This window comes from Phocoena phocoena, chromosome 8, assembly GCF_963924675.1.
Source record: "Phocoena phocoena chromosome 8, mPhoPho1.1, whole genome shotgun sequence".
NCBI classification, from domain to species: domain Eukaryota; kingdom Metazoa; phylum Chordata; class Mammalia; order Artiodactyla; family Phocoenidae; genus Phocoena; species Phocoena phocoena.
This window is the reverse complement of record NC_089226.1, coordinates 61488946-61505294: the sequence shown is the minus strand read 5'-3', so window position 1 is coordinate 61505294 and position 16349 is coordinate 61488946. Positions and strand designations below refer to the sequence as shown.

At 45.3% G+C, this 16349-nt stretch overlaps 2 protein-coding genes across 2 annotated transcripts; both read right to left on the bottom strand.

Moving 5' to 3' along the window:
- Nucleotides 1-217: 217 nt before the first annotated feature.
- On the bottom strand, nucleotides 218-4919 carry C8H11orf42 (chromosome 8 C11orf42 homolog). The gene is made up of 3 exons (XM_065882396.1): nucleotides 4848-4919; nucleotides 617-1415; nucleotides 218-351 (listed from the first exon to the last, which is right to left on the bottom strand). The coding sequence occupies exons 1-3, from the start codon at nucleotides 4917-4919 to the stop codon at nucleotides 218-220; spliced, it is 1005 nt and encodes a 334-aa protein (XP_065738468.1).
- A 4990-nt stretch (nucleotides 4920-9909) lies between these two features.
- On the bottom strand, nucleotides 9910-10871 carry OR52W1 (olfactory receptor family 52 subfamily W member 1). The gene is given in 2 exon segments (XM_065882395.1): nucleotides 9910-10215; nucleotides 10218-10871. Coding segments are annotated over 2 exon segments (948 nt in total). The 5' UTR covers nucleotides 10860-10871.
- Between the last annotated feature and the right edge of the window lie 5478 nt (nucleotides 10872-16349).

The following is a 16349-nucleotide window of genomic DNA, read 5'->3' as shown; positions in this document are numbered from 1 at the left end:
ATGATGCCAAGGTTTTGAGGTACTTCTTATGCCTTTAGAGGGTGAGGGGACATGAAGCCTGGGGAAAAACGTTGGGACGTTCCTCCTCCAGACTCCTACAGGAAGAAGCACCATGGGCCCAGGACGGTTTGGGGGAGCAGCAGCTGATGTTTATTGGGGACCAGTATCCCTATGTCAGATCTTGGGGGCCTGGCCCCCTGCATCTCTCGCCTCAGCTTCATTCGTCGTCACTGTCGAACTCCGAGGACAGACCCTGCAGCAGGGGCAGGGACATGGAGTGCCGCTCGGGGTCCCCAGGGCCCCCACCCTGGGCTCCTGGTGCGGGGCTTCGGGGGCTGAAGAGCCAGTTCTCTGCCAGGGTTGGGGATAGCCACAGCTTGACTCATGCCCTTGTCTTTCTGCCGCCCTGGTCCCTCCCTCTGGTCTTCTGTGCTGTACCCACCCCCTCACCAGGACCATGCTTCCATCTCGCCCTCCCCTGGCTCCCTCACTCCATCCCCCTCACCAGGGTCCAGTGTGGAGTTATGGGTGCCCCACACACTCCTGGGCTCTACACCCCACGCCCTTTCCCTCCACCTTATCCCATCCCTCTCATCTTCATTTCCCCTAGCAGTACCTGACAGCATCTGGGGCCCCCTTCGGAAGGGGTTTCGGCCCTTGTAGGAGAATCTGGGTGGTCTGCCCTCTGGCCCTTCCTGGGGAGATGGTGAAGGTGGGGCTGGGCCAGGTGAGGGCACATCAGCAGCTTCGGGGACATCGGCAGGGGCTGACATGGGGGCCGGAGGTGGCCTGATGCTGAGGTCGGGTCTGACCCAACTGGCCCCATGGGGCAGTGGGTCTTTGATCAGGGGCTTCTGTGGTCCCAGCACTCCCTTGGGCTGCAGTGAAAACTTGAGGCAGGAGAAGGCAATAGGCAGTGACCGCTGTAACCAGAGCAGTTGGGGCTCCCGGGCTGTAGGCAGCAGTCCCAGCTGTAGCCAGGAACAGGAGAAGACCTGGTAGATGACATAGATGCTGTGGGTGCTTCGGAGCCAGGGAAGAGTCTGCAGTAAGCTCACCTGCCCTGGTGGCAGCAGCAGGAAGGCCACCTTCTTGCGCAGGCCACCCATATGTAAGCGGATCCGGCAGGGCTGCCCATCCAACAGTCGCATTTCTTCATAGGCTGTCTCTGCTCGGCCATTTGGTGAGTATTCTCTAGTGCAGTGGGCAAAGGCACCTTCAGAGCCTGCCTGCTCCAGGAGGTTCGGTAGTGGCCCCACTGGTTGTAGTGCCCGCCGGCCCTGCCGACCTGGCAGAGCCAGGCGGGTGTGGGCTGGGCGGGACTGTTTCACTAGCACACCCAGTAGGTCAAAGCAGGCTGCATCCGACAGGAAAGGTACTGCCACTACATTGGGCCCAAAGCGCTCCTCTGTAACCTGCAGGTGGCCAGTTTATAGGTCAGGGACTGAGTTAGGGTCAGAGTTAGGAGTTACCTGGTAGCCTACTCTAGCTTGACCCTCCCATTGTCAGTGCACACTGTGCTCATACTGTTGTGCTTCCTGCTTGTCTCCCAGTCCCCTCTAGCTAAACCTGAATCTCTACTCTGTGCCAGACTCTGCTAGATACTGGGAATGCATTAAAAACTGAGACTTTGTTCTTGTCCTGATATAGCTCAGAGAGCAAGCTGTGGAGCAGATGAGATGTGATTTAACAGCCTTTGTCTTTGATAGAAGAGGATCAAGGATAGTTTCTAGGTGGTAATGCTTTAACTTTGAAGGAATTAGCCAGGTAGGAGAATGGTCAATCCAGGCAGAGGGAACAGCCAGCGAAAAAACTTACAAACTAAGAGGGGCATAGTCAGGAAAGTATACTTTCATATTACTTAAGTGTAGGGTGTGGAGAGGGACAAGCACACAGGAGCTTGATTATTCAAGGCCTTGTGTGTGTGCTAAGTGATGGGACTTTTATCCTGAGGACAGTGGGAAGCCACTTGAAGGGTTCTGGTTAGGAGGGGCACAATTCAGATAGGCATTTTAGAAAGTTAATTTTGAATAGGAAGGCATAAAATAAAGAGAGAGAGAAAAAGTCAGTTAGGAATATTGTAAAATTCCAGGCAAGACATGGTGAGGCCCTGAACTAAAATAATGGGGGAAGGTATTTAGGTTATAGAATTAGTAGAACTCGGTCACTTAAGGGGTGTGGGAAAAGGCATCCTCAAGGATTAGGGTTACATGGGTGATGTCATTAACCAAGAGTGGTTACACAGAAATAGGTTTGGAAGTCCACACTGCGTCTATAACATCTTAGTATACACCTTCTGCCCGAGCTTCAGAGGGTAGTTCTCTTAGGGATTTGAGGCCTCATCTTTGTAATGCTAGTTCCAGTAGGCTTTCACAGATTACAGTTCCTCTTGGTTTGGTCCTTCTGGCCTTTTTGTGCTGGGTAACCCAGTTCTGGAAAATTTAATTTCATGACCAACTGGGAAGCCCTGTAAGATCCTCTCTAGTAATTGTACTTAATTATGATCTTGACTCATCCAAGATATTGTTGACTGAGACTTCTGGCTCTGTGTTCTGCTAAGGAGCACACACAGTTCCCTCTTTGGGCCCCTTTCACGTTAGGGTCCTATTCTTAAAATGCTGTGTGCTCTACTTCCCTCCGCCAGACCCCCAATCCCATGTGTCTGTGCCCCTGCTGATGGCATTGCCCACTTTACTGGCTTTCTTGTAGAATTTACCAGTGGTCCCTTAAGGTTGATCTGCTTTTTGCTACGCAAAGCTGTTTTGGAAGTGCTGCCCCCCAGCGTAAGGGGGGGCGTAGCTAGTTGTGTCTGGACTTTACACAAGCTGAGGTAGCTTGTCACTACTGTCTTGTCACCTAGCTAAGGAAATAACTGGTGCTCTTTGTTGATCTGCATGGAAGAATTTCCTATCATTCCTTCTCCTTTGTTTCACTAAGATATGGGACATTTAACTTTTGGGTGGGGGCATAGGTCTGAAGAACAGGACCCTGAGAAGAACAGTTGGATTTCCAGGGGTGAGAGCAGAGCAATGGTGGGTTAGCATTTTTGTATAGAATGCTCTACCTCATGACAGTGAAAGCATAATCATCAAATATAACCTCAGAATCCCAGCCTAGCTGCTCATTTGGTGCCTAGGATTCTGTACAAATGAGACGAATTGGAATGTCTCCAGGAGAGGTCCCTCTAACAGGAGTGTGATGTTTCTTATGGTCTAAATTTCTGCTAAAAGGTGATTAAGCTGGAAACTCTCTTTCAGAATATAGACATGAATTTGCCATGGAAGTTTATTAGGCCCTTATTCTTATCCTGAGGGCTCCAGTGGTTATCCTAAAGCAGGAAAAATAAAGCACTCAACTCTATGCTAGGGTGAACGTGTTCTTGGCAGTCACCATTTGAGACCACGACCTGCTTCCACTGCACTTCTGGGTAGAATTTCTGAGGACTTAGAGGCCTGCAAATTCAGCTCTCCCCGGGGCAGCCCAGGAAAGTGATGGTGGAAGATTATCTTCCTGGAGGTACCTTGGCGGGTTTGAATTCTGAATAGGGAGCCCTTGAGCCACATTCTGTTTTTCTACAAAGTGCCCAGTAAATCAGCAGTTCTGGAAGAGGAGACCAGGTTACTCAAAGGTATCCTACTTCTTGAACTTGTCACATACTACCAGTGATTTATCCTGAATGTCCCTACCCTGACTTTCCTGGCAATTTTCCATTTAAATAGGACAGGGAGTTTTTCTGATACTCAGAGATGGTGTAGCTTTTTAATAGTTAAAGACCCCATTTACTTCACCCTAATTCTGATTGATCTAGTCCAGGACCAACCTCTAACGCTGCTGAAACTAGTTGCTCTCATTCTTGGGAGGACCTTGGCTCTTCTCTTTCTGCTTCCTTGGGAAGCTGACCTTTGTGGTGAGCTGCTACTCCATTGCAGATGGGAGCTACATGCCATTAAGGCTGCTTTGAGTTTGGTAGGCACTGCTTTAAGATGATTGTTTTAAACTTGGTGGGCTGCTTCCTGCAAATGCTTTAAATTCACTCTCCTTCAGATAGCCTGACCAGAACCTGATCCCTAAATTCTCTAATATCAGAAATTAGTGTCCATCTAGATTTTGTGGGGTTTTCTGGACACCAGCAACTCAGAGCTGAGATCTGCCTGCTCCTGGAAATCTGTATATTTGGCTCAAAACCCAAATTTCTCATTCTGTGGAAGTTAAGCTGGAGGGAATATCTGTGAAGAGGTCAAAGGTAAAGTTCAGGTTCTTTAGAAAACGTAAAAGGCCTTTCACCGTCAGCCCCTATACCTCTTCTTCCTCATTTTCACCACTAATTCTTTGAACCCTGTTCTAGAGGACTATTTGTAGTTCACTAATTTACATTTTCTTTCTTTCTCTCTTGGCTTTTGCATATATTCTGCCTTTAACTAGTACACTGTTCACTCACACACACACCCCGCCCCTTGCTCATTAGGTGTTTATTAAGCACCCTTTATGTGCCAGGTATTCCTCTTCCCTCCATGTGAATAACTCCTATATGCCAAGCTAGAATGTACTCACTCCAGGAAGCCTTCCTGACCTCCTAAGTCTACCCCTGACTTAGCACTTCTCTTTTCTGCTCTCATAGCTCCCTATCCATTGTCTTTCAAGGAACCTTTCTTACTGTTTTTGCAATTGTAATTAAATTAGACACTCTGTGCAAAGCACTTAATGCAGTGCCTCACACATAAGCCGGCACTGAGTAAATGTTAGTTATTATTGTCTTTACGCTTCCAACTCCTTCCAACTTATAAACTGCCCAGACCCATCTAGGTCCCACTTCGTTACTTCCTCTTTAGCCCTCTTTACTTACCTACCTTATCTTTGATGAGGGTCCAGGTAGCATCAGCTTCATCCAGTGTCAGCAGGTGAGGGGTACCAACCAACATGATGGAGTGTGGGAGGGGTTAGGTAGGGCAGTAGCTGCTGCAGAAGCTCCAAGCTGCCCATGGAGGTGAGGCCCCAGGCCCTGGACTCTGACCTACTACAGCATGAGGTCATAGAGGTCCTGCCGGGTGTTGGGGCCTTGGGTGGGGAGAGGGCAGTCGCTTTCATAGCCTCACTGTACCCACCACCTGAGTCCATACTCTTTAGTCACCTATTCATTCTCCTGCTTTAGGGGAGGTAGATGCAGGTTTCCATTAGGGTGTGTTTGTATATGTCTGTATGTGTGTGTATATGTGTGTGTGTGTGTGTGTGTGTGTGTAGTTCTTTGAGTTCTTTAAGGAAACAGTATCAGGCCTTTCCTCCTTAAAGCAATTTGCTATGCTATCTTGTCAGTTGCAGATGACTTCTTTGTGAGGTTGGATTGGGGTCCTGAAGGACATGGGAGAAGCATAGATCAGGACTTAAATTGAGAACAAAGCAGTGGCGCTCAACCTCGGCCATACTTTGGAATTACCTGGAAGCTTTAAAAATTACTGGTACTTGGGTCCTAGTCCCAGAAATTCTGGTTTAATTGGTCTGGAGTATGCCTGGGCATCAGGATTTCTAAAAGCTCCCCAGGCAATTCTCATGTACAGCCTAGGTTGAAACTCATTATTAATGAGTGGGTTACAGTTGCAGTGAGAACCAGGTGTGTGTAGGAGGGTGCCATGCTGAGTGGTGACAATGTGGAGGATAAGAATCGAATTGGGATAATGTTGCCTTAGTAACTGGAGAGAACTTTCAGGAAGCCAAAATTACCCAGCTAAATTTAAGGAAATTTTTCTTCATCCTCTACTTCCTTTCCAAGGCTGCTTTGTATCTAGTGGGTACTCTTCCTTTATGGCCCTAATCTATGTGTGGCTTTCACTTGCGTCTCCATCCAGAGATCTCAACCTGGTGTTTTGCTGGAGAAGAGTGGTTTTTCCTTGGAGAAGAACCACTCTAGAGAGTCCTTCTAGTAGCTGCTTTCCCACTACACTCCTGTGTGCCCACGAAGACTCCTTGTGTGTGGGGAGCATCCTCCCCTATCCTTGCCCAGCATGTGGAGTTATCCCACAAAGTGGGCCATTGTCTGAGGTGACATGAGCATGAAGCACTGGGAAGGGTCCTACCGTGGTGGGAGAGAGTGTTACCAAGAAAAGTTTCTTCAAGGAGAGGTGACTGGCCCCAGGAGAGGGCTGGTCTTCCTAGAGAGCTGAGAGTTTGGGTATCAGGTCTTTGAGCAAAGGTTTGGCAAGTGAGCATGGGCCTGTGCTCCAGGAGAGGAATTAATATTCAAATATTTGTTGAAATTGAATGTGTTAGGGGCTATTCCAAACACTTTGAATGTATTATCTTAGTTAATCCTTTTAGTAACTTCTTGAAGTAGGAACTATCATTTCCCCATTTTACAAGTGAATTAACAGACTCAGAGAGGTTAAATAAACTAGTGCAAGGCATACAGTAAGTTAATGGAGGATCTGGGATTCAAATCTGCGTCTGCCTGATTCCAGCTTTAACCATTAACCAGTAGTTCCTTTTGGTGAAGGGAGAGATCAACACGTTCCTTCTGCTCGCCTGAGTGTGGTGGGAGGGGTGTGTGCCGGGTGGAAGTACAACGTGATGTGGTGACAAGGAAATGGGCAGGATGAGAGAAGAGCTGCAACAGACCAAACCGGAAACCCCGAGCTTCCTGTTACGTGAAACCAAGTCTCTTCCTCCTACTGCCCCTTTAGCGCATTTTTTGTTATTGTTGACAAGGAGAGGTCACCTGGTAAAGTACAACTGGCACCTCTGTTCCCTCAGAAAGGAATTCTGAGTGTGAGGTAGACAGAGACAAGGACAAGAGACACAGACGTGGGGCAAAACTGACCAACAGTGCAAGGAGACAGATGCAGAGGGACAGAGACATTGAGACAGAGAGTGATGCACTTCTGTATCCTGAAGGGGGTCCAGAATGAGAAGGGGGTGGTTGAAATAGGGGTGCAAGGATGATGAGCTGTTGGTGAAATCAGATGAGCCTCTCTTTCAGATTTTTGTTCATAGAGGGAGCACGGAGGGGAAATTGGGTACTGTTGAACTCCTCGACCAGAAGCCCATACCTCTGTCTTCTGTCTTCTGTGGTCTGAATACCATGATTCTCTAGGCTCCCTAAATTCCATCCTGCTCTTCTCTAAGTAAGTCCGTCTTTCCTTTCAGCTCACAGAGTCTGGAAAGTACATGACAGCTGAGTTCTAGGAGCTGATGAGCCCAAGGCCTGGGCTCTTTGGGCCATATCCTGTTCATGGGTTTTGCCACCATGGTAGCACGTTCTGGCGTCTCCCTGGGAAAAAAGGCACAGCTTATCAGCATATCTGAGGAGTGACCAGAGTGGAGAGCACAGGGAAACAAACAGGTAGGGGCTGTTATCCGGAGAACATGCTGCTCTCTGCAAGAGCCTCCAGGGCAGTACAGAATAGTTTGGATAGCAAAGACTTCAGAGTGATCAAGAGCCCTAACAAGTCTCTTCACTTCTCTCAGGCTACAGGGATAATCCTATAGGTCCCTAATCGCTTATTTGAAACCTTTTGGGATGGATGTGTTTTGGAATTCAGAATTTTTCAGATTTTAGAAAGGGAATATTGTGCCTTTATGATATATAAAGGAATACCCCAGTGAGATTGAGGGCGGTGCCCTGTCATCAAACCCATCAATATTTCTGTAGCTAAATGTATGAATATTCACACTAAGTGAGATAAATAGTATATATATGATCATGACGGGTCAGGCCAGATTTTGGGTCAAAGTTATGAAAAAACTATTGTTTCTTCAGAGATGTTTTATTTTGTAATTATAGGTAAGGGATTATGGGCTTATAATTGTTCTCAGGTGGTAGTGAGGAGTAAGCGTGCCGGCAAAGCCTTCTGAACACACTGCATGCTAAGGTATGTATGCGATCTCAATCCAAAACAAAGGTAAATGTCTGCGTGGGTGGACTTTTGGCTTAGCAGTGAACAAGGTACAGCTTTGGACTCAGCTGCCTTGGGAGTTGTGCACAACCATGGAGTGAAGGTGCCTTAGCAGAGAGGCTTCCTGTGGTGGGAGGGAGACAACTCACCGTTTTTGAACATCAGCTGCACATGATTTCCCTTTTCACGTACCAGAGGTGAAAGACAAAATGTGGTGTGTGTGACACATGACTGTCACGCATTTCTTTATATTTCTTTATAATAATGTTGTAATAAGTATCTTACTGCATACATCTTTGTTCACATCTCTGTTTTGTCAGGATAGATTTATTGAGGAGGAATCACTAAGAGAAGGATGTGTACATCTTAAAGACTCATGACCCATTAGGATTAGAATTTTGTCACAATTATCTGTAAAATCATTGCCTGGAGGGCTTTTTAACTTAGAACTTCATGAAAAAAGATTAGCCTTGAGAATGACTGAGCCCACACTTGGGTTGAGGAGAACCGTAGATTTCCTCCTCATCCACTTGGCTTCAGCATTAACACCTCTGAAAATCACACTGAGCTCCTGGGCTATCTCTTTAGTTCCTTGTTAATGAGGACCTGGTGAGACCCCACGTGGCTCTGGAGATGGCATCACTTGCTTTTTCGGATCTGCAGCCCTCCTGTGTGATATCCCATGGTGCTTGGTCCAGCCGTCTGAGTGGTCCAGATTGTACTGGGCTTCAGGTCTTAATGGTCTTCAGGTCTTAATGGCTAACCCTAATACCCACGGTTATGATAGTTTTCCCAGAGAGCTTGGGTCTGCCTGTGCAGCCCATAGCTTTCTCTGACCTCATAACAGTGACTCCCTGCCTTTTGTCTGAGAATATTCTCATTCTGGATTTTATGCTGGCATGAAAGATTTTTTTGTGCAATGTCCTTGCAGTGTGGAGTCTTTTAGCAGAAAGTGAATCCCGTGTTGGGCAATACCACGACGCTTCCTGTTTAATATCTCTGTTCTCTGGAAGCCACAACAGTGTGAAATATTCCTATTTCATCATATTGCACCAGCATCGTGTGCTACTCGTGATGTTGGCCAGAACAAATGGGGGTTCTATTTGATGAGGATTTTTTTTGAGAATTCTACATTCTGGCTCAGGATGCACAAAAGGGCAGACTGGTAAGAGACCATAATGCCTCGACCTCAGGCAAACAGGTGAAATATTAAATACAACGATTTTCTGGGATATCAAAATTTCTTTCAGTTGGACCCCTGGCCCCTGAAGCTGCAGGCCCAGGGAGAGACATTGTAGCCATTAACTCCCGAGACTTGGGCAGCGCAGCGAGGGTAGCGGGAATAGTGATTACACATGAGACCAAGAAGATTCTCTGAACTGAATATGTCTTAAGGATCAGGGTCTTTAGACAAATTTGGGACTCCGGGGCACATTATCCAGATTCTCAGAAGGTGGGGAATAAGCCTGTTTAGCTCCTTCCCTAAGGACAGACTGAAAACAGCATCTGGCTCCAGGCATAGAGGGCTGTCATCCCAGACAGGTACCCAAGCACTTGCCTCCAGAGGCAGTGTCAGTCTTCCCAGGCTCCCGGGTCCAGGATCTGTAGAGGAGCTTTTGTGTGGGAACAGGGGCAGACTTAGGTTAAAATGATGGGGCAGAGTAGGGGGAGGAGGAGGAGGGTAGTCTTCTTTAAGTTAAATTGTGTGTACTGTAATCCCATGATAATTCCCTGGTCCCTTTTCTTATTTTCTCTGCATGGTAACATGTGGTAGCCTGTCTCCTGCCTCCTCCCAAGCAGAATGCATGGCTAGGCCAGTCTACATATGCCAGTGGTACACACAATAGAGCCTTCACAGCAAGTATCTGTCGAGTGATTATCACAGTCATAGGCAGACCATGGGACGAAGATGACATAATCCATACCTCCAGACCCCAGACTCCTCTGAATGTCTCCCCACTTCCACCCCCAGCCTCCGTTGTTTTCACTGCCTATTAGAACTGGCTTTTTCTGAATGCAAAGGTTCCTAGAATGCAAAGGTTCCTAGGAGCTGGTCGCTGATCTGCTTGGTGCGGGCCCCGTAGATGAGCGGGTTGAGGGCAGATGGTAGCAGCAAATAGTTGTTAGAAAGAAAGATGTGCATGGGTTTTGGGATGGTGTGATGACCAAAGAGGCGTGTGAGGTATGAGAAGAGACCAGGCACGTAGAAGGCTAGAATGAGACAGATGTGGGAACTCCATGTACCAAAGGCCTTGGCATGGGCTTCCCCGGTAGGCAGCCGCAGCACAGCGTGGGCAATGAGCCCATAAGAGCCTGTGATGCCTAGAATATCTATACACCTGACACGGCCAATGGAAGCGCCAGCCCATACAAGTTGCTGGCCCGAGTGTTACCCCCGACCAGCTCCACCACTGCCATGTGTGCACAGTAGGCGTGGTCTGTGGTCTTGGCTCGGAAGTGCCCAAATTGTGCAACCAGCAGAGGGAAAGACACAACAACTGCCACAGCTTTCAGTGCCAGTGCCAGGGCTGCATAGCCCTCGCGGGCTTTGGTGACTAGGGCGGGATAGTGCAGTGGATGCCCTACTGCCACAGCACGATCACAGGCCATGGCCAACAGTACACCAGATTCCACGACCATTGGTGCATGAACAAAGAACATCTGGACCAGACAGGCAACGTATGGCACAGGCTGGGACCCAAGCCACAGCACAGCCAACAGCCCTTGAGCTATAGATGTGGCTAAACCCAGGTCTGTGACTGCCAGGGTGGCCAGGAGCAGAAACATGGGCTTGTGCAGTGTAGAGTCTATCTCCACCACTGCCAGCAGTGCTCCATTGCCCAGCAGGGAAAGCAGATACATGGGCCCAAAGACCAGTGTCAAACAGGCCTGGGCAACCCCTAACTCTGGAATGCCAGTCAGTATGAAGAAGGTTGGGCGTGAGAAGGTGGAGTTGGACTGTGGAGCTTCTGCCATCCTGTGGGGTCAAAGCTTTAGGGCTCATGGGGGCATCAGTCCTGATAGGGGAAGGACAAAGGGAGAGATGTGGGGGGTGTCTCAGTGGCATAGATCCATCCAGGTATGTGTAGGAGTGGTGCAGGGCTGGGAGGATTGCACTGTTATAACCTTTGACTGTTTTGGATGGATAATCCAGGTCACAACCCTAGCTGGGATGGGAGAATCCTTGTGCCTGAAAGTCCATGAGTATTGCAGGGGGAGTAATGGGAGACAGTGGTAGTGAAGTGTGGTGTCACTGCTGCAGTGGCTAGTATAGCTAGAGCCCTCCATTTGGAGCTCAGCTGAGAGTGGAGCAGAGATGAATGTTTTTCTTCCTAAGGGTCCAAGTAGAGTCAATTTCGGTCTTGTAGATGGGGAGAAGGCCAGTGCTGGGTGGGGATCAGGCCTCAGGCTGGTTTTGTCCCTGACTGTGTATCCTTAAGCAGAACTCCTGGGCCTCAGCTTCCTCAGCTCTGCAGTGCGGGTGAGCGCAGTGATCTTAAGTGTTGCCCAGCTTTAACATTCTGGGCACCAACCCACAAGAAGAAAGAAGGAGAGTAGAGAGAAAGGGAGAAACAGGAGGAGGAGGCAGATGGGACCTGGAGTGAAGGCTGATGTGACAGGAGAAAACCTCGTGGGTTTTTGGGGTGTGGGATGTGTATTTTATTCTTTTTTTTTTTTTTTTTTTGTATTTTATTCTTAACTTGATGCTGAAGTAGTGAACTTGAACGTGGGCTGGAGAATTGATGCTGGGCCTGGGAAGCAATGGAGAAAGAGATGGCAGCAAAAAAAAGGAACTTCTCTGTCTTCTTTCCTTCTTCACGAACCAGAAGGGGGTTACCCTCGAGTTTCATTCCTGGGGTGCCAGAGGCAGAACAGGTGACAGAAGGGGAGGAGATGGCACTCAACCCAGAGTGGCAGCCAGAAGAGGAAGAAGCATCTCTGGTGTTGGAGGAGGCAGGATGGGTGGAACTAATTCCTCCCAGAATCTAGCCAATGGCAGAAACTTAATAAAGGTTGGATGGATAAATGAAGGAGGAAGAAAGCACCAGCAGAAGACTTGGCTGGGGAAAGAGCCTAAGCACCGTGTGTTTGCAGCTTCTCTTCACCTTGACCAATGCCTGTGGGGCCCTTTCTACCCACTTCCCTCAGGACCCTTACCCCTCCCACCTGGGCCACATTATCTCTTCCCTGTTCTGCCTCTGCTAGCCTGGGTAACTCAGGAAGTAGAGTAAGGAGGCAGGGATGGGGGCAACAAGGAAGGAGACTGACTTTTGGCAGTGGAAAGATCTGGGTTCGAGGAACACTTCCTCTGGGAGGTCTTTGCTGACTTCCTGATATCTGGAGAGAAGACCTTGTTTTCTTTATTCTTTAATAGCATCAGTTCCCCTCTGTTGTAATTACTTGTCTCTCTCTCCCCCACTAGACTGAAAGAGTTACAGGCAGTGCTTATTAGCCTCAATATTACCACCGCTTATCACAATGCCTGGTAGTTAGTTGTCTATAAATAAATATTTATTGCTCTTAATTGTGGGACAAAATTGCTGGCCCAAACAGTCACGCAAACAGCATTTGCTAACAGGGGCTCCTACAGTTTCAGAAGCCTTCAGTATCCATGGAAATGAAAAAGAGTTATTCACCATCATCCACACGTCCACTGAGTAAAATTCTTTCTGCTATAATGAGACATATTCTAAAAATCACCACACTATGTAAGATAATATAACGAAACCACAGGGCCTATGGGAAAAATGGAAGTAGGGGCACAACATTAACAACTTAATCAGTGACACATTTAAAAAAGGATGGGAGGGGCTTCCCTGGTGGCGCAGTGGTTGAGAGTCCGCCTGCCGATGCAGGGGACACAGGTTCATGCCCCGGTCCGGGAAGATCCCACATGCCGCGGAGCGGCTGGGCCCGTGAGCCATGGCCGCTGAGCCTGCGCGTCCGGAGCCTGTATTCCACAACGGGAGAGGCCACAACAGTGAGAGGCCCGCATACCGCAAAAAAAAAAAAAAAAAAAGGATGGGAACCTAATAAAAGTGGTAGTACCATTTTACACATGTTAAGAGGTTAGAGTGTAACCTGTGGGATGAGTAAAAGCAGTTCTAAGGGGGAATGTTATAGCAATAAATGCCTACATTAAGAAGCAAGAAAGATTCCCAAATAAACAACCTCACTCTATACCTTAAGGAATGTAGAAAAAGAAGAAGAAACTGAGCCCAAAGTTAGCAGAAGAAAGGAAATAATAAAGATTAGATGAGAAATAAATGAAATAGAGAACAGGAAAATGATAGAAAATATTAACCAAACTAAGAGTTGATTCTTTAAAATGATAAACAAAATTAATAAATCCTTAGCTAGACTAACCAAGGAAAAAAGAGAAAGAGACCAAATCAACAAAATTATAAATAAAAAGGAGACATTAGAATGGATATCACAGAAATTCAAAGGATCATAATATGCTACCGTGAATAACTGTACACCAACTAACTGTACAACCTAGAAGAAATGGAAAAATTCTTAGAAACATACAATTTACAGTTCAAGACTGAATCAGAAAAAAGTAGAAAATCTGAATAGACCAATGACTAGTAAGGAGATTGAATCAGTAATCAAATTCTCCTGGTGAAGAAAAGTCCAGGACCGGATGGCTTCACTGGTAAAATGTTACCAAATATTTAAAGAATTAACCCCCAGCCTTCTCAAGCTCTTTGAAAAAAGAGCTTGAATTTGAGTTTCTTTGAAACTCAAAGAGTTTGAGTTTCTTTGAAAAAAATTGAAGAGGAGGGAACACTCCCAAACTCATTTTACAAGGCCAGTATTCTCCTGATAACAAAACCAGAAAAGGACACTGCTAGAAAAGAAAACTAGAGGCCAATATCCCTGATAAATATAGATGCAAAAATTCTCAATGAAATACGGCAAACCAAATTCAAACTATTCTCAAACTATTCCAAAATACTGCAAGGTAAGGAATGCTTCTGAGCTCATTCTCTGAGGCCAGCATCACCCTGATATGAAAACCAGACGAAGAACTTAAAAAAAAAAAAGAATTACAAGTCAATATCCCTGATGAACATAAGTGCAAAAATCCTCAGCAAAATATTAGCAACAAATTTAACAATACATTAAAAGTATCACCATGATCAAGTGGGATTTATCCCTGGGATGCAAGGATGATTTAACATACACAAATCAATCAATGTGATACATCATGTTAACAGAATGAAAAAAAGAATCACGTGATCATCTCAATAGATGCAAACAAAGCATATGACAAAACTCAACATCTATTCATGATAAAAACTCAACAAATTAGGCATAGAAGGAACATATCTCAACATAAAAAAGGCCATATACGACAAGCCCACATCTAACTTCATACTCAGTGGGGAAAGGTTGAAAGCTTTTCCTCTAAGATCAGGAACAAGACAGTGGTGCCCACTCTCAGCACTCCTATTTAACATAGCACTAGGGGACTTCCCTGGTGGTCCAGTGGTTAAGACTCCGCACTTCCAAGGCAGGCGGTGCGGGTTCGATACCTGCTCAGGGAACTAAGATCCCACATGCCGAGTGGTGTGGCTAAAAAACAAAACAAAACAAACAACAGAAAAAACACCCCCACATATCACTAGAAGTCCTAACTAGAGCAATCAGGCAAGAAAAAGAAATAAATAGGTATCTGAATTGGAAAGGAAGAAGTAAAATGGTCTCTATTTTTAGGTGACATGATTTTATATATAGAAAATCCTGAAGACTCAATCAAAAGACTATTAGATCTAATCAATGAATTCAATAAGGTTATAGGATACAAAATTAACATGCAAAATTCAGTAGCATTTTTATACACTAATGACAAATTTTCTGAAAAAGAAATAAAAGAAATGATTCCAAATCATTTACAATAGAATCAAAAACAATAAAATAATTAGGAATAAATGTAACTAAGGAGATGAAAGATCTCTATTCTGAAAGCTATAATACATTGATGAAAGAAATTGAACAAGACACAGATAAGTGGGAAGGGTATCTTGTGTTAATGGACTGGAAGAATTAATTTTGTTAAAATGACACTACTACCAAAAGCCATCTATAGGTTCAAATGCAATCCCTATCAAGATTCCAATAGCATTTTTTTTTCACTGTAGTAGAAAAAACTACTCCGAAAATTTATACGGAACTACAAAAGACCATGAATAGCCAAAGAAATCATGAGAAAGAAGAACATAAGCTATAATCTAAAGCTATAGTTATCAAAACAGTATGGTACTGGAAGAAAAACAGACAAATAGACCAATGGAACAGAACTGAGAGCCCAGGAATAAACACAAGCATACACAGTCAACTAATATTTGACAAGGGAGCCAAGAATACTTGATGGAGAAAAGAGAGTCTTTTCAATAAATAGTGCTGGGATAATTGGATATTCACATGTAAAAGAATGAAACTGGATCCATATCTTACACCACTCACAAAAATTAACTCAAAATAGATTAAAGACCTTAGTGAATGAACCCGAAATTATGGAACTCCTAGAAGAAAACATAGAAATAAAGTTTCTTGGCATAGATCTTGGTAATATTTTTCTTTGGATATGACACCTAAAGCACAGGCAACAAAATAAAAAATAAACAAGTAGGACTACATCAAACGAAAAAGTTCTGCACAGCAAAAGAAACCATTAACAAAATGAAAAGACAATCTATGGAATGGGAAAAAAATCTTTGCAAGCCATGTATCTGATAAGTGGTTAATATCCAAGATACATAAAGAACTCATACAACTCAATAGCATAAAACCAAATAACCCAATATAAAAAATGGGCAAAGGACCTGAATACACATTTCTTCAAAGAATATGTGTGAAAGGCCAATAAGTACATGAAAAGATGTTCAACATCACTAGTAATTAGGGAAATGCAAGTTAAAACCACAATGAGGTATCACTTCATGCCTGCTAGAATGGCCATCATTAAAAGACAAGAGAATACAAATGCCAGCATGGATGTGGAGAAAAGGAGAACATGTGTGCACCACTGGTGGGACTATAAATTGATACAGCTACTATGGGAAGTAGTATGAAGGATCCACAAAAGATTAAAAATAGAACTACCATATGATCCAGCAATTCCACTTCTGGGAAACAGTTGACCCTTGAGCAACATGGATTTGAACTGCATGGGTCCACTTATATGTGAATTTTTTTTCAATAAATACATGCTACAGTACTACATAATCCACAGTTGGCTGAATCCATGGATATGGAGGGCCAAATGTAAAGTTTATGTGGATTTTCGACTGTTTGGGGTTTGGGGGGTCTGTGGCCCTAATACCTGCATTGTTCATGGGTCAAGTGTATATCCAAAGGAAATGAGAACACTAACTCCAAAAGATATCTGCAACCCCATGTTCATAGCAGCATTATTTACAATAGCCAATACAGGGAAATAACCTAAGTGTCTGTTGA